The 21,333-nt window shown below is 43.5% G+C and overlaps 1 protein-coding gene across 2 annotated transcripts in view; it reads right to left on the reverse strand.

The window, feature by feature from the left end:
• The window catches only part of ULK4 (unc-51 like kinase 4), a 1,615,551-nt gene that overhangs the window by 693,917 nt on the left and 900,301 nt on the right, over positions 1-21,333 (reverse strand). For both annotated transcript variants that reach the window (XM_069211486.1, XM_069211487.1), the window contains exon 31: positions 10,798-10,846. In XM_069211486.1, coding sequence (XP_069067587.1) covers positions 10,798-10,846 — 49 coding nt within the window. The remainder of the gene's footprint in view (positions 1-10,797; positions 10,847-21,333) is intronic.

Raw genomic sequence — 21,333 nt, forward strand, 5'->3', positions numbered from 1 at the left:
AAATCTTCTAGACATCTCTGCTTGCCTGGACTCCAACTAGCACACGTCCTTCGCATATGGAAGACCAGATCTCAATGGACATCAGTGCAACCGGCATCAAAGGTAGCCAAGAAGTCTAAAGTCATCGTTCTCGTAGAAAGAACAGCAACTTTAAAGCCAAAACAATTAAGGACACCTGCAATAGCATTTGGGGTATTCTCCAAACAGCCAACTCGCATACAAATCCACTGATTTGGAATCGTCTACTAGGGGTGGGGTTATTCACATTAAGAGTAGAGAGGACACTTACTGTTGGACTGGATTGGCCATTCAACTAGCACTAATTAAATGTAATTTTGTTTTCTGGGAATTTCAACCAGTGTATGGCTATTGATTTTTGAATGCATAAGAGACTTTTTGAAAGTTTTCAGTCACACTCCTGTGAATTTTAGGTACAAAAGACTGCTCTCAGGTACAGGGCGAAGGCCTCCATTGATAGATTTAAAAAGTAGAGGTTTTAGTTTTGACCCTTAAGTATGCCAGCAAAGACAAGAACTGGAGGGAGATGCTGTTACCGATCCTGATTTACGAGGATCTGGTCAATAGATGGGACTAGAAATATTAAAGGACAGGTCCTCTTACTGCCACTCTAAATCACAAAGCAACAGTGAGAGCAGCATCCTCATTTTCAAGTACCTGGACTGCATCATCGATTACATTAGTACTGCAGTTTCAGTGCTAGACTTGGATCTAAATCAGAACTGGTACATGTCAATTAGTTATCAATATATTCTTCTAAATGAGCGGCAGCAGAGTTTTCCAAGGTATCTGGAAGATCAGGTAGGCCAGTGATGATACAGAAATTTCTATGGCATTCGGTCAGCGTCTCAATAATACAGTAAAAATACTGGATGAACAGATGCAACTGTAAGTAAAACTAAGAGACAAAGGTAAATATAAATCAGATTGGAAGTGGAGATCAAGTACTTTCATGGAGTAATAACTTGTTAAAGGACATCTTCTGATTGCAACGTATAATTTCACACGATTAAGAGGGAAGATGGCTGCTGGTGAGTTTATTTACAAATAATTGTAAGAGGAGTAAAACAAGCATGGTTTAGTTAAACTCTTGTCTGGCTATTTTAAACTGGGTTAAATACCAAACACAAGACAGGGCTGAGTCGAACTATGATACTTGGAAATTAAGTGAAAGCAAAAAGCAGCTTGCATTGTCCTGATGCTGTACATCATCGACAAAGCCAATAGATCAAAAAGGTGAGGCCTATTGGCTTTGAGAACCCTTATTTTTATATGATGATTACAATTTCTATTAGTTCACATTACTTGGGGTTTATATAATGTGTGTCACTTTTTACAGTGTATTAAAGGAGGTAATGTACCATATTTTCAGACTGCTTCCCTTATCCTATTTTTAGGTCTGGATTTTGACAGGATAGCTATCAAGTAGACTTCATGCTAACAATTTACTTAAAGGGACTTTTGGCCTGGCGATTTTAGTTTCCGTAGACCAGCCTCATCAGTCACTGCCTGGAGACTGTCAAGCTGCAGTGATGGAACTATAAGGAAGAGGAAAAACAACAAAATAAATGATGTAATACGAAGACATCAGGCGTGCTTATCAAAACTCATGATTTTGTCAGCAGAGATTTGTAGATCTTTTGTCAAAACTGGCAGTGAATTCACAAAGTTCATGTACAACGCTGTGTAATTTGAACATTTCTGCAAGTGGTTCCCTTGAAGGTGAATGGCATTTCGACACATCGCCACCTTTGCTTCCTGCTGCAAGTTTTTGAAATTCGTGACAGAGTGAAGACACATGTCCGCAACTTGTCTGCAAATGTAGGATACACAGCAAAATCCATTGTTTTACTATTATCAAAAGCCTTAGGTTTCAATGTTTGTTAAAACAAATTAAGGAGGCAGCTATAATTTAAACGATCGCTGCTTGCAAGCCACAGGTTGTGCACAGATTTAGGATTCGTTTTCGCTTCTTAGCTTGATCTAGGACACCTAAAGAGCACACACAAATGATGCTTGATGTGCGCAGGCAGAAGACTCTGCGACTTTGAAAGCATAAGCATTTTCGAATCTTAGCATATTGAATGCTTGTTTGACTAAACCGCATACAAGGAGCGACATTTCAATGACCTGGAAATCTAACAGAATCATGTCTCAAATATAAGTGGTGGAGAAGCTCGGCCATGTAGGGCTTCCCTCCGAGAAAAATAGACTGGGGGTTATTTACGAGAGAAAATACCCATATTTTGCAGATCGTCTGTTGATTCACATAGGAGCTAAGCCCGACAAGTTCCGGTGTTGCGACTTGGATTGTCTGATTTTTATGCGTGTGCGATAAATCGTTATGATAGACAGGGTTAAAAATCAGCCACTTAATGACGATCTATTATCGTGCGCAGTGGAGTGGGGATCAGAAAGGGTAACAATATTTTATTTTGTTTTTTCATTGTCCAAAAATCGAAAATCGTGGCACTGTTCTGTACATCTCCCAGCCCTGTGATAGCCTAACACTATGCCCCGTTTCATAGCGCTAAAACAACTGAATTATAGGTAAGCACATTTATAGTTGTAGTGAATGAGCCTGGCATTCAATGCATGGATGATCACTTTGTCAGCTCGGGTGGCAGAGCCTAGCTTATTCCGGGGGGCGGGATGGGGGCAGCTTGTCATAAAATAACAGAAGGCTCATGGGAAACCCTAGCGTAACTTTATTTTAGCATGCTTTCAGGGGTTGAATCATTGGTCTCTTGTCTTCATTGCACACTTCACACATTGGACATTTGAACAGAATTCAGAGGGATACCTCTGACAGGATCTACAAATGCCTTTGACTTCACAATGCCTTTAGTTTGATGAAATGTGCATAAGTTGTGCCTTAGATCAGCTGGTCAGATAGGTCCAATGTAGTCTAGCCAGCCCATAGAAGAATCAAATAGAATAAGGATTTCAATAGTCAACACTAAACTTTTCCGGATATTATGAATTCATACAGCCAAAGGGCAATATACCCGCTCTCCTTCCTTCCATGTCTCCAGAAAGATAGGTATCTGACCAGCTTCTCTCTTGAAGATGTTGGATTGGTGATTCCCCATTTATGGCAATGCCCCTTTTAGAAGGTAACACCATGACAGAGTAGTGCCAACAATAGGATGCCAACCCACCAAAAACAGATGTTCCCTGCTTTTCTGAAACATGCTGCAAGTAGGCGATAGGTAAAGAACAAATGAGCTTTCAGCAGATGGGTTTGCTTGGAAAGAAGACAAACTATTCTACTTGCTCAAATTTCCAAATGTAACAGTTGTCAATTTGTATACAAACATTTATATTTATAGGATGTATTTACTTTGTGAGTCAAGTCACTCTGTAAAAGGGATAGGAACGATATGAAACCTGTCGGTGAGAACCAGACCTCAATGATTTGCTGTAAGCCTCAGCAACCCCTCTCGTCTTTTTACCTACCAGAGGCATGCTACATAATGTATTAACAAATATTAAGTGGTGCAGTGAGCACAGAACAAGTACAGATCCGGAATTATGTAGGTTACAACAGGGAATACTCTTTTATCTCTAAAACAAGCCTCTTTCAAGTAATGATGAAACTTCCAGGAACCAAAGTGTAAAAAACCACATACTGATGAATTTGTTGTATTGATGGGCTGTCAGATTTCGCACCACTCATGACGGCTATAGAGCATTAATAACACTGTGACATAAGCACGATGATCTACAATTAAGCTGGATCATAAACTGCCTTCCTTGTATATAACACACTTCTAGATGAGCAATGAACCAGATACGATGAATACCAAGGCTTCCGGGAAGGCAATTTTGAAATCTTACACTGGCTAGTTAAATTGAGTAGAGGCACAATTTCCCTTTCACTAATGTTAAAAAACACATATGTGGACTCTCTAACCACGAGTCATTAGGTTTACATGAAATGTTTCTACAAATATCTCACCATATATGAATTAAATTGTGCTTAGGAGGAGAGCTGCTTCTGTTTTTGGAGCACATCTGCAATACCAGCAACATACTAAATCAGCCCACCACAAATGTCTGTTTTTCCAGCAAAACTTTTAAGAATAGGATTAGCAGAGTGCTATCCAAGCCAAAGTAGAAAAGTGACCAACCCTTTTGCCATTTTTTCATCAAAGTCTTTAAGCATAGGATTAGCTAGTGCTATTCATACAGAGCTAAAAACCTATGGCAAAGGCATTTTACCATTGCTGGAATAGTATTACAGGTTTGAACTGATGAGATGTCATCCATGCTAACCTAGAATAAATAAAAGTATCTCTTGACAAATGTGCTTCTCTTAAAGTACAAGTTACTTACCTTTGGTAACAAAATATCTGGTAGAGACATATTTTAGTTGCAAATTCCTTACTTTAGAATTTCCCCCCAGGTATCAGACTGGATCCGGAGATTTTTTCTTCGAGCAATACACTTGTGCGTCGGTAGGTGGCGTCGGTCTACTCCGCGGGGGTCGTTGGCATCGTAGTCGCCGTGATGACATTGGGAGTAGGATGCAGACATCAGCGCAGTGACGTCAGTTTCTTTTTAACGACTTTCCACGCCAAAGCGCAGAGCCACTAAGAACACTGAGATTGGTGTCAGAGCTAAGGACCTGAAGGGGGAATCCCTGTCCCTAGAAATCAGTTCGCAAGAGTGGAAGATGGGAGGGTCGGTAAGGAATCTGCAACTAGAATATGTCTCTTCAACATATTTCGTTACCGAAGGTAAGTAACTTGTAAATCTGATAGAGACTTCTAGTTGCAGATTTCTTACCTTAGAATAGATACCCAAGCAATGCCATCCGCGGAGGTGGGCTGCGAACTAAGATCATACTAGAAAGTCCCGTAGGACCGAACAACCAAAGTAGCCTTCCCATCAGACCCGACTGTCCAGGCAGTAGCATTTAGCAAACGTGGGCAGGGATGCCCACGTAGCTGCCAGGCAGATATCCAGGACAGGAACTCATCGTGCTAACACAGTGGAAGCAGCAGTCGCTGTGGTGGAAATAAACGCGCAAGCCCTCAGGGGGTTGCATCTTGGCCAAAGCGTAGCACATCTTATGCAAAGAAGCACCCATTGAGAGATGGTACGTTTTTGCACCACCTTCCCTTTCTTTGCACCCACATACCCAACAAAGAGTTGATCGCTGTAGGAAAATGGCTCCTTGTTGCAGTTACCACCCCACTTTTTGCCTGATATCGATGATGACTTGACTAAGTGTGTGCTGGGACCCTGCTAACCAGACCCCAGCACCAGTGTTCTTTCACAAAAAATTTACCGTTGTTTCCACAATTGGCACACCCCTGGCACACTGATAAGTCCCTTGTAAAAGGTACCAGTGGTACCAAGGGCCCTGTGACCAGGAAAGGTCCCTAAGGGCTGCAGCATGTGTTGTGCCACCCTAAGGGACCCCTCACTTAACACATGCACACTGCCATTGCAGATTGTGTGTGTTGGTGGGGAGAAAAAGGCAAAGTCGAAATGGCATCCCCCTCAGGGGTGCCATGCACACAAAACACTGCCTGTGCCATAGGTAAGTCACCCCTTTAGCAGGCATGAAAGCCCTAAGGAAGGGTGCACTATACTATAGGTGAGGATATAGCTGCATGTGTGGAAATCCTTGGCGTGTGGGGCGAAGTCACAGCTGTTGTGTCGATCTAGTGGGCGATGCGGCAGTGCGTTGATTCCTCTTGCAGGAAGTCGGGCTTCCTCGTTCCGCCTTGGCGATGCGTCAAACCGGTGGGCTGTGTGTCGAAGTTCCAGTTGCAATGTTGGCGCTGCGACGATCTCCACTCATGGAGCCGGGCTGCATCGTTCCGGTTCGGTGATGCAGTGATTTTCTCACTGCTGGACAGGCTGTGCATCGATTTTCGCCGCACAAGGAGTTCATTTGCTAAGATGAAATGTTTTTGGCCCTGAGACTTCAGGAACAAGAGGCAAGCTCAATCCAAGCCCTTGTAGAGCACTTCTCAGCAGAGCCAGAGGCCCGCAAGGCAGCAGGGCAACAGCACGACAGCAGTCTTTAAAAGCAAAGCAGTCCAGGTGAGTCATTTGGGCAGCAAGGCAGCTTCTCATGGCAGGGTGCAGGTTCTGGTGCAGAGTGTCTGTCTCAAGAAATGTCTAAATTGGTAGGTTAAGGGACCCAGTTTATATACCCAAAAGTACCTCTGAAGTGTGGGAGACTCCAAAGAGTGGTTTTGAAGTGCACAAGGTCCTCTTTCAGTACAACCCTGTCTGCCAAGATCCCAGTAGGGGGTTGGCAGTCCATTCTGTGAGGGCAGGCCCCTGTCCTTTGAAATGTAAGTGTCAGGCCCTCCACCGTTCCAGCCAAGGAAGACCCATTCAGTATGCAGATGTGTGCAAGTGTGACTGAGCATCCTGTGTTTGTGGTTGTCTGGGTGAAATGCACAAGGGAGCTGTCGACCAGCCCAGCCGAGACATGGATTGGAGACAGACTGTAAGGCACAAAAGGATTTTAAGTGCAGAGAAATGCTCACTTTCTGAAAGTGGCATTTCTAAAATAATAATATAAAATACAACCTCATCAGTCAGCAGGATTTTGTACTACCATTCTGACCATACTACATATGACCTGTCCACCCCTTTCTGATCAGAACCTAAAACTCAAACAGTATATGAGGGTAGCCCTAATGGTAGCCTATGAAAGGAGCAGACCTCACAGTAGTGGAAAACTAATTTAGGAGTTTTCCACTACCAGGACATATAAAACACGCAGGTATATGTCCTGCCTTTTACCTACATAGCACCCTGCCATCTGGGTTACCTAGTGACTTATATGTAGAAAAAGATGAGTTTTAGGCTTGGCAAGTACTTTTGTTTAGGAAGCTATTTTCTCTTTATGGTTAAGCACTTCATGACAGTGTATGTCTTTTCCAGCTCTCTCCACTGTGTGCTTCTCTCTGTGGACAAATACCCATCCTCCTGTGCGTTACTCTCTCCCTTGTATGCTGCTTTCCCACAGCAAATTTGCCTGCTGTTTCCCCCTGCAAACCACTTGCTGTTGCTTTTCCGCATACACTCCTCTGCTGCTAAACTTTCTGTTTTCAATATTATATTGGGAGGGTCAGCAGTTGCCATTTGCTGCAGATCCGCTTTGCAGTTTAAAAAGTGCTACTGCGCTAACAAGTGTTATTTTTTTTTTTTTTTAACCAATCCTAGTGCATTAGCCACCTTGGATCGGTAAATTAAAAAACAAGAAAATGGTGCTTGTGGCATTATGATGTTGTGTGCATGCATGGTGATACATGCATGCACATACTCATTGGTGTAACAAAGGCCCCGCAGCCCCTGTGGTGGGGTGCCGAGCTCCAGAGGGCCCCTCAGCATAGTAGACTGTGCACAGGTGGCAGGCCCCTGATGAGGTCCAAAGGGGAGGGGGCCCCCTCCTGATACTTTGAAAGGGGGGGGGCTCAAGCTTCGCTACGCCACTACACATATTTCATCACATGCATTTGCCAGTGGAATGAGACAGCTGCATCTCCACACCTTTTTTCCCCAGTGTGGCACAGCATCAGTAAAAAGCATTTACCTTTCTGCTTGATACTGCACAGCATCAGGAAAGCCAATAGGTCAACAATGCAAGGGCTACTGGCTTTGCCAAAGCTTGCTTTAACATGGCCATTTCAATTCCTATTAATTCCTGTTACTTGCGGTTTGTGTAATGTGTGTCACCTTTTGGTAGTGTATTAAGGTATGCAATGTTCTATATTTTCACAGTGCTTCCCTTATCCTTATGCAGACAAATTGCTAATAATGTTCTTTAGTGTGTGGTTTTGGTCCATCTATTTCAATTATTGGTTTATTTGACCAGCCTCATTCATCCATTGGATGGAGACTTTGGCCAACCCAATGGAGTAGTCATCCCTGACCTAACTTTAATGACTGGGTATTGTCCATTCTGCCTCTACTCCAATGTTGCATTTAACTGTATGTGCGGCTGCTCTAAAACCATATATTTCTTTGTCTGCTTCTTGGGGTTCCCGCTCAAGTGTTTTGCTCTAATGCACCAATGCTGCATGCACTGGCTCATTAAACCCAGACCAATTAGCTTTGCCAATGCCTATTCTTTATTTTCATCTGTCTGCACAAGTCAGGGTTTGCAAGTATGATGCATCTAAATCTGTGGGTAGGGGATGTTTCTTCAATCCATAATCTTTGTAAAATATTTTTTCTCATTATGTAGTCACTTTTTTCATTCATCGTTTCGTCTTCACTGCATTCTCTTCTTCCTCTGTTCAGGTCACTACTGAGACGTGGCAACCTCCTACCTCATAAAGTGCCGCACACCACAGTGTTCTTTGCAAAAGGACAATGTTTTTCAGAAGGTTTAAGAAAAGATAGACTGACTTCTGCCAAATTTTAACAGAAAAGGTAACAACTTCCTAGGAGAAAAGCATTTCCTTTGGTGTTCCTGTGTGAAGACTGCCGTAATAACTTTACTGATGAGATAGTTTGAAATCTGAGCCACTTTGTTATTTAAGAAAAATAGAATATAATCTGACAAGTTATTTCTGGTAATGATTTTTCAACTATGCGGTATTGTGTGTTGCCCTTGAGGCAAATGTTCTGAATCGGGGTAACCTGTTTGCGTCCATCTATGCATCCTCTCACCCATTCATACACTAACCCCATCTTATCCACCCATAGACTCATTCAACTATTCATCCACACACTCGCCCATTATCACTTCATGTACATCCTGACCCATTAGATAGCCAAGGACTCAGTCACTCACTCATTCATTCATTTGACTGTTGACTCTTACACACTCTCAGGAACACAAACCCAACCAACCACTGAACAGCACTTTGACCTTCAACCAGTTTTAACCAATTCTAGTGTCAAATTCTTTTTTTTTTTAAATAAATACAGTTTTGGCATTCTGAGTCCCCATTTCTCTTTCTCGCTTAATAGTTATTTTAGTCTTGTTCGCCCTCCCCTTACCACTCCTGTCGTCACTTAAGTCTCAAAGAAATCAATACTATTAGGGAGGTGGTGTTTTTTGCTGCAAACTCAAGTACACACCACAATAATTCAAAGTACACGAAGGAGATTCCCAATCAATGCTGTCCTAGATACGAGACAAAAATGTATCTCGATAGTCAAATGCACATTCGTGAGAAAAATGCAGCACCACCCACTACTGTCTAAATGCTGCTCTCACTTCTTGACAATTTACAAACTCTCCTTTGTAGATTGCCTCATTCGGAACATAACGATCATATGTGAAGTGCCAAAAGATATTCCATGTCACAGACCATCGTTTTGGGATCATCTTTTACTTGCCCAGAACCTTCACGATTAGCAGATTAGACTCTTCAGACACGTGTCATCCTATTGAGTCATTGTCACACAAATGGGTCTGCTTCTGCACAACTTCTTCCTGATTGATTTTAATTTTTAACAGCGTTTTCTCTGCTAGTTCTCCAGGCTGTCTTCTTGTCCAGAGTATGGCCCTTAAGCTTTAGCTACTCATACAGCAAAAAAGCAGAGTAGAAACAAAGAAAGGTTTGACTGGAAGCATATTGATAACCAGAGGGACAGCGGTCAGCGTCAAGACTGAGGACCACTAACTTAGTGATTTCTTCAAAATATATTTTTTTTTAAATTACATTCTGGCGGAAGCTAAAGAAGTCATGCGAATACTAACTACCACAAAACTGCAAAGAAGAATTAGGGCAAACAAGGTTTGGATGACCTGGTAAATTTGAACGTTCCGATTTCAAGTTGCCATTCTAAAAATAGCTCTTAGTCCACACTTCCTCTAAGTAAACTGTTAGACTGGGGCATATCCGTAAGAGGCTTCCAAGTTGACTGTAAATATTACAAACCCAGCATGGAACACAGTGGTGCCTTTCTGACACATTCACAGCCAGGGCAACATAAGAAAGAACTATTGAAAAAAACAAAAACTATAAAAAGTTAGAGCGCCTATTCCACCTATGACCCTAGAACTGGAACTACCTTTCTATATCCACGAGGTCTGCCCAAACGCTGCTCCAGTTAAGGAAACAGATGAAGATCAAAGAACACGCACCATGGTGCGCTGACGGTCCACCTCACTGTCAGAATCCAGCTCCAGTAGCCACTTCTCGTTGACTATCATTGCCACTGTACCAGATACGTACATATTAACATTACACACAATCTCTGTACAACATTTATGGGTTTAACCACCTAGGCCTGAAAACAAATCACCGCTTGAAGTACACTCAGTAGGAACAGACCGATGACGCCATTACCAAATCTAAGATCTTTATCACTGGCCACGTGACCACGTGTATTGCTGTTTGAGTGCCATACGAAAAGTGGAAATGTAATATTTCAGTTATAACATTTCACAGGTTTTAAAATGAAAGCTACAGGGTCACAGTAGAAGACAAAAACAGACCATCATGAATTTATATGGAAATGCAGACATCCTGATTTACAAGATTCACAAAAATACTAAGGCTGCTTCACTTTCGAGATGTTTGCAGAGAAAACCTTCAAATGACAGCAACACTGTACAGGTAATTAGTTACCCTTAACAATGTGACCGACGGAACACACAAAGAGATGAAAAATTATACATGTTACATTTTCAAAAGGACGTGATAGACAACTATGAAACCGGTCACCTGCATATTCTTTCCGTTGGGCGCCACAGTGAACGCACTCCCCTTTTGTAACAGTGGCAAGCAGTTTAACATTGAATGCCTTGTTTAAACAAAAAAAGAAAAGAAAAAAAAATTGCCTTACCAAAATCACTTGAAAAAGAACTGGAACAAGATGACTTTCTTCAACAATCCTAAAAATAAAAATGACAACTGTTATAGACACCATTTCCTAATTTTCACTGAGATACTATTTATGTAAAGGGGTCTCTTACGAGATGGGCAGGGAGATCGGCATAGTGGTGCTTTACCTGCAGATGGGAAATCCTTTATTAACTTTGTTTTCAAATTCTCCACCTCATCCCACCCCAAATGCTGTCTGCAAGGCATAGTCCTTGAGCATGCACATTCCCCTACAACATAAGTACAGAGTGGTACAGTCAAGTACACACAGACTGTACTCAACCCCATCCCCTGACAAATCCTTTTCAGTTCATCTGATGCTTCAGTGCCATTGTAGAAGCATTCCGTGGAGGGAGGTATTCAGTCACAAATGAGGATAGGACTCTTGGAGGATAATTCTAGTGACATATACACTAGTCTGTACAAAGGAAGAGACTGGGGGATATTTAACTGCAAGATGTGCAGTGAAACGGGAGAGGGTGCAATGGAAGGGTTCCTACCATCAGACAGCTGCTTGAGATTATCGAGAACAACCTCCCCAATGTACCCCCACACCTTGCCCCAGCCGTCAGCAATCCATCAGCTGGGCCCACTGACCACAATTGCAAATCTACTCTGCCTTGTGGTTAAAGATTCTGATCGTTACCCCAGGAATCAGAAGGTATACTTAGCAGCAAGCCCAGATGTTTAAGGAAGAACAAGGGGTATATTAGAAGGGCAGACTGTGTTGAATTTCTCGCTAAAGTTCCACTGATGATCTTCGGGAAGACTATGTTGAGCGTGGGTTACAGTCAATGTTTTACTTCTAAATGGCTTGCCTAAAGGTTGAAGATTATGTTTCCCTACAAATAAATAACTGCTGTATGTAGACAAGCACAAGTGCTGCAAGCTGACTTTTGAAAGTGGGGCTGGAGAAATTGGGTAACTTTCTCCTAAACTATCACTTGTCAATGTGTTACAACACCTAGGTTACTGTGCCCCTGTCTTCAATACACGACTTCAAACACTTTATAGAATTCTTAAAACTATATCATTCATTTTAGCAGATGGATTTGTTTTTACAAAGTTCACATTTGGATTGCAAATAAGGTCCATGGTATGGCATCCATATCTGAAAAGAGATTTGCTGTTTCTAAATTTTAAAAGAACATCATTATTTCTAATAAGAATGATCAGCTCTCAGTCTCCTTACATACACCGTTCCCATATGCCAGGCTGGATCCACAAAATGTTTCCACAGTAGCTGGAGAGAGGTGCACAGGCTATGGATGTGGCCACAGCACAGTGCATAATACAGCAAAACTGATGTCAGTCCCATCCACTTTTTGCACTCGCGAAGAGGCTGTGACCCACAGGATGGACCGCAATTAAACACCACCACTAATTTAAACAAGCATTTGCAATGCAACTCGCATTTCCTCGAATTACAGCTATTAGTAGTGTAAACTCCTAACCGGACTTTTCGTGCCACGTAAATTGAAGAAAAAAAAAAAAAAGGAGCACGATCACGCTGCATAGGAAATAAAAAAGAGAAAGTAGTGCAGAAACCATGCTGAAAACATGGAGCCTCGAAAGTTGACAGTAGCTGGCCAGTGCACTCGAGGAGGGATAAATACCAGAAAAGGCAAGAAATCATGCGAATTTTAAAAGGCAAACCCACAAACCAACGAAAGTAACAGACGTGACATGTGTGGTTAAAAGCCCATAGAGAGATTACAACAAGGATGAAGCGCTTGCACACTCGCCCCTAAAAAAGGAGAAGAAACAAATGTGAGCAGTCAAGATGGGAGGTGGGAGGGTGTTATATAAACCACACAAGGAACCTCGAGTCAGGTTAACGATATAAAAGAGAAAACATATCTGTAGACTGAAGCACAGCCTTACTGAAAAGAGCTTTCTCTCCTGTCTATGGCCAAACAATAGTGTTTGGTGGAAGAATGCTTAGAGGACCAAGAAACTACTTCACAGATTTTTTAACCCGGACGCTGTAACAACGTTAAAGTTGCTGCCTCTCCTCTAGTGGCATGAGCCCGGAACAGTGACGTGAACAGATAACAGCCATAGTTAACAGTGCTGTAGAGTCAAAGATATCCACCCATAAAAACTTTGTTCATGTAAATATTTTTCACCAACTTACTGCTGAAAGAGCAGATTTCGATTTAATAAAATGTGTGATTAAAATGTTATACATTATTAACATTTCTGAAGTTAAATGACAACACTATATAAAAGAGAAATACATTTTGCAGTGTTTGACAAAACTAGGCACAAATTAGGCCTCGACGAAATTTTCTTTTCTAAAGCAGCCATGAGAATGTATATATTTCATTCTGTGCACCTCATGTAACCAAAATGCGCACTTGTAATGCTTTGCATTGACATGTTGTTCTCCAAGCAACAAGGAGGAGGCCTTTGCAACATTCAGAACCTTTCTTGCCAGTAGCTATTACTTGTCTGACCTTCTATTGTTTTGTAACTAGTTTATACTTTCACATTCGGGGACATTAGGTTAGAATTGGGTACATTAATATTAGTTATGGGTCTAGTGCTACAATGGTGGCATTAGATGACATTGTATAATTCAGTATTGTGATTTGTCAGTTCAATGCTATACTCAATCACTTTATGCTGACTTCACAATTTTTATTGACTTCAATTGTAATTTAGGCTATAAAATGATGCATGAAACAAGTTGTTCTCAACCAGGAGTGTCAAAGATGATACAATTGCTCTGCCTAGTGAGTTGGTTGTGTCCAGTTGATGCAATTGCTCTGCCTAGTGAGTTGGTTGTGCCCAGTCCACAGAGAATAGTGAACTTAGCTGCATCTCTGCCCTATGCAGTTGCCTGTGACAGTGTGGCTCGGGCCTCCCCTGAGACTATGGGCAACACTTGAGCAACCGAATCCCAAACTGGACTCTGGAAGTGGAGGCTTTGACCACCAAGTTCTCTGGGGTGGGGTGCTGGGTGAGGAAACTGGGGTCCCCAGGAGCAAGGCGATGGCAGCCGGCAATTGAACTGTGGACAATTGCCTCCCATGTGGGCAAGTGCCACCCTGTGTAGGACATGAACCAGGCCTTAAACAGGATGCCTGTAAGGCCTTCATTAAGTGGGAGAAGAGGTGCAGAGGGGGGATCCCAAGCTGAAGTACCTCTGTCAAGACATTTATCTTGACTGCCACCGAAGGCAGCTTAAGATCCAACTTAGCCACCCTTCACACCACTATGGCAAAGAAGGCCTTTCATTCATAGCCAAGGTAGAAGGGTAGACCAAGCCAGTTTCTAGTGAGGTATCCAATCCACTGGCATCTGCCAGTCCCTCGCACCAGTTGTTCTTGGGTTCATCAAGGGGGTGAGAGTAACCATAATGGTACTGAGCTCCCTCCCAGTAGTCTTCCTCTCTAGGCCACTCAAAAGATAAAGGCTCTGGGTCGGACTCGGAGGGTATGGTTATGGCCAATAACGGACCACACCCATATGTCTCAGTATCAGAGTCAGGATTGACAATGGGAATGGTGTCTGCAATGCCAGGAACCATGGCACTGAAGCAGGCACCGAGGAAGGTTGCAGTCTTGCGGGTGTATCTGCTCCAGATCAGGCACCGGATCCAAGGGGTCCACCTGCCACTGAGAGTGATCCTACTGGTGGAAATCCAGTAGGGGCTTCCTCCAAACCCAGTGGTCCCGAAGGCGCTCCAGAGGTCTTTGGCTGCCCAAATATAAGGTGCATGGCCTCACAAAACTCCTTAAGTTGGGCCGATGTTGCTCCAGGAAACTCTGGGACTCAGACTGGGGTCGCCTGTTAGATGTGTGGGGGTGAGGCCCTGATTGTGTAGTGTTAGACTTGGACCGGCACAGTGAAGTCAAAGACAGCTTCAACTTTTTGTTTTTGTGTGATAAAGACTTAGACTGAGATGATGAATATCGAGAGTGGCTCCATGTGTGGTCCTGGGACCTTCCACACACCTGAGATCTGAATCATAACGGGTCAGCTGACATCAAGGAACAAAGAGCTTAAAAGAGCTCTACTGTAATGGCTTCGGGTGCATGGCATGGTAGTCTTTGCAGGATTTGGTGTCATGGTCTGCTCCTAGCACCACAGACAAGACAGGTGAGGGTCTGTCAGAGACATCTGTCTGTGATAAGCACCACAGGGTTTAATATCAGTTGGCTTTCTATGGGACATCCCTATCACACCAGGAGACAGTCTTGAAAACATCTTTGGAAAAAATGTCAAAAAATGGCTGGAGGTAGCTCTTTCTGGATCGGTTCTCACTGGTAGGTAAGAAAAAAAACTGATGTCAGTGGGCTGAGGTGGCTCCTATATAGGCACTGAGCAAGTCACTTATGGCACAGGCGACATCAATGATGCAAACATGGAGCCAAAGGACTGCTCAAAACATTTCCAGATACAGTCTGATGCCTGGGATTATACAAAGGTAAGGAATCTGCAGCCAGAGGTTCCTATCAGATATCAGCCTCTAACATACATGACCTCACTTAAAGCCATCAGGTTTCGGCAACAGTATCTAAGAATGGGAAAGGTCAAAAGCTATGCCAAAAACCAACCAAAATAAGCTGAGGCTCTGGAACACCGGTTAAAAAAGAAACTGACCTCAATTTGCTGTCATCACAACCAGAGCCAGTGCAGTCTCTTTTTCAATATACACTATTTTCACCTCCATCTTGTGCCAGTGACCCGCTATGCACACTTGTCACCCAGATCCAGTCTGAAGACAAGGAATGGTTCATGTAATGAAATTGTGGAAGCGCACAGCCAAAGGAAATGTAGTTTTAGAGAGGCTAACTCACATAATCTATCTAGTTGCTGACCCATTACTTTCCCGGAGATCATTAGCTGGGAAGTAACCTAATTAAAAAAAGCAGTTTTTCTCGCCTGAAAACACACATCTTATCCTGCTCTCACTAACTTCCCACATCAATGAGTTGATGAATGGTCAATCTATGCTTATGATTTACCCCTATATTGTTCAAGAGTTGATCCCACTGAACCTTGCAGCAGAGTAGGACTTTGAATGGTGTTTTACTGGATTTAAGTACTGAGTAGTGCTAGATATGTGTACCAGTTAAATCATAAAAATTCCTTTGAAACTACCAGGATTTATACTTGGAAGCTGTATTATCTGCTGTTTGGGTCCCAGGTGCCAAGGATCCTAATTTCTGTGGTAGCTGTGGAGTGGAGGAAGAATATAGGAATTGGAGACTACACCCCTGTAGATCAAAAGACTGCCTACTCAAAGTCATGTTATGTTACGTTAAGTTGATTTCTAGAGTGCCTACTCACTCTTAGAAGGGCATTCCCATTCCAGAAGCATTTAATGAATGGGACTGGGCAAGAAAGGGCTAGGAGACTCGGAGTTGACAAAACAAAACAGTTTTTTAAATATTTTTTTGAATGCTCGAAACTTAGCAATGAGATGAAATGGCATGGGGAGAAGGTTCCATTTGTAGTCTGCCAGGTAGGGAAAGAGTGTCCTCCAGTTCTCACATAGCAGGCAGGTGGAACAGATGCTAACTTTAAAGTGCAAATATGGATCACTCTCAGTGGTTTGCTAAGAGATATCCTTCTGTTCAGATAGAGTAGGACATCGTTATGAAGAAATTTGTGGATGTGACATGGGAGTTTCAAAATGGCACATATGCACATAAGGAGCCAGTGTAGGACTTTGAGATGGAAGCAAGTGAGGTATAGACCAGAAAGTTAAGGACCACTTGAGCCACTGTATGTTGAACAGTCTGCAGTCTCTATCATATAGTCAGAGATGCCAACGTAATGGGCATTATTGTAGTCTAGGCACCTAGTAATCATTGACTGAGTGACACATTTTACAAGTACTTATGGGAAGCCACTTAAACACCTTAGAAAGCATTCTAACGATGCCAAGCCAAGATGTATACATGGAGGTGAGCTGATCAGCCATGGAGAGGATTTTGTCTAGAATTATACCCATATTCCTAAAGGAGTCTTGGTTTGGGGTGGGGTTAAAAGCTCTTTGGGATCCCAGATCAAACCAGTCCAGACCATTATCAGGCAGGTTTGCAAAAGGAATCATCTCTTTTTTTTTCTTTGTTTAGCTTGAGACAATTAGTCTTCACCCAGATAGCTACTTGGAACATACAGAAATGAAAGTGTGCCTGAGACTTCTAAAAATTATCAGGAATAGAGATGACTGAGTATCACCCGCATAGGAAACTATTTAGAACCTGTAAGATTTGGATATCCCTGCCATTAGAGTGGTTTATATATGTATTAAAAAGAATCAAGCTCAGGGAGGAGCTTGAAGAAATTCTTAAGGTATCTGAGTGATAAGGGGGAAGCAGAAAGGTTTGCGATCAGTTTGTCAGAAATGATCTAAACTAATTGCAAACCAATTTAAAGCATCAAAGCAGGTGATGAGTTCATGCATGCACTTCAGAAGAATGGCATGGGAGATCGTGTCCTGTGCCACAAAGGGATGCATTAGGATCATTGCAGCTGAGGTGTTCTGATCCAAGATTCTTCGGATATCGTCAGTGTTGGAAATGGCCCTTTTTGCAGGGTTATCCCCAAACATTTTGCCTTCTTCCTCCTATTTTTTTAGGTCTGTTTTTGCTGGTTTATTGTCTCTGCGCACTTTACCACTGTTAATCAGTGCTAAAGTGCAAGTGCTCCCTATAGAAATTGTACTGTTGATTGGTTTATCCATGATTGGCATATTTGATTTACTAGTAAAGTGCACTAGAGATGCCCAGGGCCTGTAAATCAAATGCTGCTAGTGGGCCTGCAGCACTGGTTGTGCCACCCACATTAGTAGCCCTGTAAACATGACTCAGACCTGCCATTGCAGTGTCTGTGTGTGCAGTTTTAAACTGCCAATTCGACTTGGCAAGTGTACCCACTTGCCAGGCCTCAACCTTCCCTTTTACTACATGTAAGGCGCCCCTAAGTTAGTCCCTAGGTAGCCCTATGGGCAGGGTGCAGTGTATGTTTAAGGTAGGACATATACTAGTGTGTTTTATATGTCCTAACATTGAAATACTGCCAAATTCGGTTTTCACTGTGCAAGGCCTAAACTCTCATAGGTTAACATGGGGGTTGCCTTTAAATATCCTTAAAGCGCAGATTCTCTTTGAGAGCAGATAAAAATGTGGAGAATGTTAGGGTCTCTGAGCTCACAATTTTAAAATACATCTTTTAGAGAAGTTGTTTTTTAGATTGTTAGTTTGAAAATGCCACTTTTAGAAAGTAGGCATTTTCTTGTTTAATCCGTTCTGTGACTCTGCCTGTTTGTGGATTCCCCGTCTGGGTCAGTTTGACAGCTGGGCTGTTCACACCTCTCCTCTAGACAGTGACAGAAAGGGGGCTGGGGTGTAGCTTGCATATCTTGATTAGCCATCTGTGCTGGAGGGGAGGAGTGGTAACTCACACCCGAAAGGACGGTGCCTGCCCTCACACAATGCCGTCTCCGACCCCCTGGTGAGTGACTGGGGCCTGGCCTGGCTAAGGAAGGATCTTGCAAATAATTGAGACTATGCTTTGAAGTTTGCCAACTTCAAAGGCAGAACTGGGTAGAAGAAGAACCACCAAAACCCCAGACTTTTAAAATCTTCCTGGAATCAAGAGGAACCTCTGCCCAGGAGAAGAGCTGAAGAGCTGAAGGGGGAGTACTGTCCCTTTGCTGTGTTGCTTTGCTGGACTGGCCTGCAGTTGCTGCTTCTGCCTGAAAAGAGTGCAAAGGGTGAACTTTGCTGTGTGTCCTGCTTGAGAAAATTCTCCAAGGGCTTGGAGTAGAGCTTGCCTCCTGTTGGAAGTGTCAGGGATGCCAAAGACTTCAGATTCCTCGACCTGCAGCACTGGGAACTATGTGTTTTGTGCTGTTCAAGAGGAGAAACCACTGCGATGCCACCAACTACGCCGCTGGCCTGCACCGTGACCTGCCGATGCCACACAGAGACCCGCCACACGGAGACGCATTGCCCCACTTCGCATCGCGACCCTGGTCTCACAGACGCCGTCATCGGACAACTTCACCGAGCCACTGCTCACACCACGACCTGTGGGCCCCACACTCCGGCATCGCCTGCTCACACCGCAGCCTTGGCACCCCCGACGACGATGCTCCTGCTGACACCGGCACCTCGGACTATGGACACCGCTTGTGAGGTACACAAAGCACCGTCATGTCCCGCACCGCTGCCTGCACGTGACCTGTGGACACCGCACGTCGCAGTGCCCCGCTTCACACCACAGCCCTGGTCTCACCGACACCGCTGGATGCCGTCACCGAGCCACTGCCTGCACCGTGACCTGTGGGGACCGCATGTCGCATCGTCCCATTTTGCACTGCAGCCCCGACGCCATCCACGCCTGCGCACCTGACTTCATCAGCCTGGAGTTCGATCTGCAATGCGTGTGACCTCAAGGGCCCGACGACTCCTGCACCGACTCCGAACCGACACCGCAACGTCAGTGACGGCGCTCTCCGGAGCTCACCGCGAGGATCACGATGCCCTGCAAATCCAAGGTACTGTTTGCGGGTCTTCCCAACACCGTAGCTGGCCCGCATCGCTGCGGCCGGCCTGAACTGTTGGTTTTGTTGATCACGATGTCGTGATAGCCCCAGGTAGAGCTATTGACTTCAAGGAACTGTAGTTTTGAGTAAATCTTGCAGAATTCATATTTTTCGTACTGTATTGTTGGATTTTTATCGTATTTGGTCTTGTTTTTTTATAGATAAATATTGGCTATTTTTCTAAAACTGGTGTGGTGTCCTTTTGTAGTGTTTTCACTTATTACTGTGTGTTATGGGCAAATGCTTTACACATTGCTTCTGAGATAAGCCTGAATGCTCGTGCCAAGCTACCAAGGGGTGAGCAGGGGTTATCTGAGCTGTGCATCTCCCTTATCCTGACTAGAGTGAGGGTCCCTACTTGGACAGGGTGCAAACCGACTGCCAACTAGAGACCCCATTTCCAACATTCAGTTTCTGTTTTTGTAACATTGTCGGTACTGTGGACCAGTCTGGAGCCAGACTGTTAACAGTCAAGAAGGTTGTTGCTTTCTTTTTTCTTTCTTTTAAACTTATACAATTTTTTAAATTATAACATGTAACCATGATACCCCATTATCTACCGTGCATAGCATTACTAATTAAACAAGCAGCACAGTCCTATAATATTTCTCCACTCACTGGGTCAGTTAGCATCTGTACTCTGGGGGCAGATATATATATTTAGTTACGCATGTGAATGAACAACTTTCATATCACATGTACCCTTTAGCATGCCCACTCCCATGACTGGGTCTTCCCTTTACCCCCACATTCTTCATTAACAAACATCTTCTCAAGGGCCCTCAAGTATCCTTTGGATGCAATAAGACAGAGAGGGGTTTTTAGAGTGCCCATTACATTGGGTTATGTCTTTATCCAGGCCTCTATATAGGCTGCTGTCATGCCATTCCAGGTCATTGCCACTTGTTTCTTCCCCAACAATAGTGCTATGCTCACAAATTTGCTGATGCTTTTTGGGATGGGTCAAAATAGATTATGCGAGAAAGCAGCTATTTTTGGAGCGCTCCCTGCCAAATGAAAACAATTCTGCCCCTACCCTCCTGGTCATGGCACCGGGTACAATTATCATTGTCCCCTCCCCCATACCTTACCATACTGGCTGGTGTATGTAACAGTCGATGCAAATACTTATAATGGAGTAATCAATGTTGACCATTCATGGACACATCCTTGGTTTGTTGACAATACTCCTAGTGTTCCTGTAGCAGCGCTATTCCCAGATTGTGTGCCCTCTCCTCCCTAGTTCTATTAACATCCAATTTCATATCCATTTGAAACATATTATGCATCATTGTGACAGGCTTCCTAGGGCTGGCCCCGTAGCTACCAAAGGCAACAATTTCCACTCCTAGGTTCTTGTAAAAAGGAAGGGAACAACTGTTTGACTGATTTTCTTCATCTGTGACAGTGAAAAACATCCAGGGGGAGGAACTTCCCCTACTGAGATTCACTCCCAGAAATAACCAGCGTATCTTTATAAATATCACCCATCAGCTAAATCTTCCTCAACTCCAAGTTCTTAACCATATATCTTTCCCATGTAATGGCTATTCTGGAGCTGTGCTTTAAGAGAATGTATGGTGAATACACTGCCCCAATTTCACATAGCAGCACCAGTCTAGGCCATGCCCATATTCTATAATGTACAGTGTGTATTTCGCCCGTGGGTCTAATCTGTGGTTTCAGTACGATAGTTTTGAACAGTTATTGTTACATGGGGGTCCATCTCCAGGCCTCTGTGTGGCACTTTCCTAGTGTTGTGAAAACAATGTGCTGCAAATGATGCCTGAGCTATCAGGTAATATACCTCAAAATTTGGTATCGTAAACCAACCCTGTGCATATGCTTTTGTTTAGCATTTTTAAGCTTACACGCAGATGTTTCCCAGCCCAGGTGAGCTTCATTAAGAGTGGGCACAGCTGGACAAAA

Source organism: Pleurodeles waltl, chromosome 10 (genome assembly GCF_031143425.1).
Source record: "Pleurodeles waltl isolate 20211129_DDA chromosome 10, aPleWal1.hap1.20221129, whole genome shotgun sequence".
Lineage (NCBI taxonomy): Eukaryota > Metazoa > Chordata > Amphibia > Caudata > Salamandridae > Pleurodeles > Pleurodeles waltl.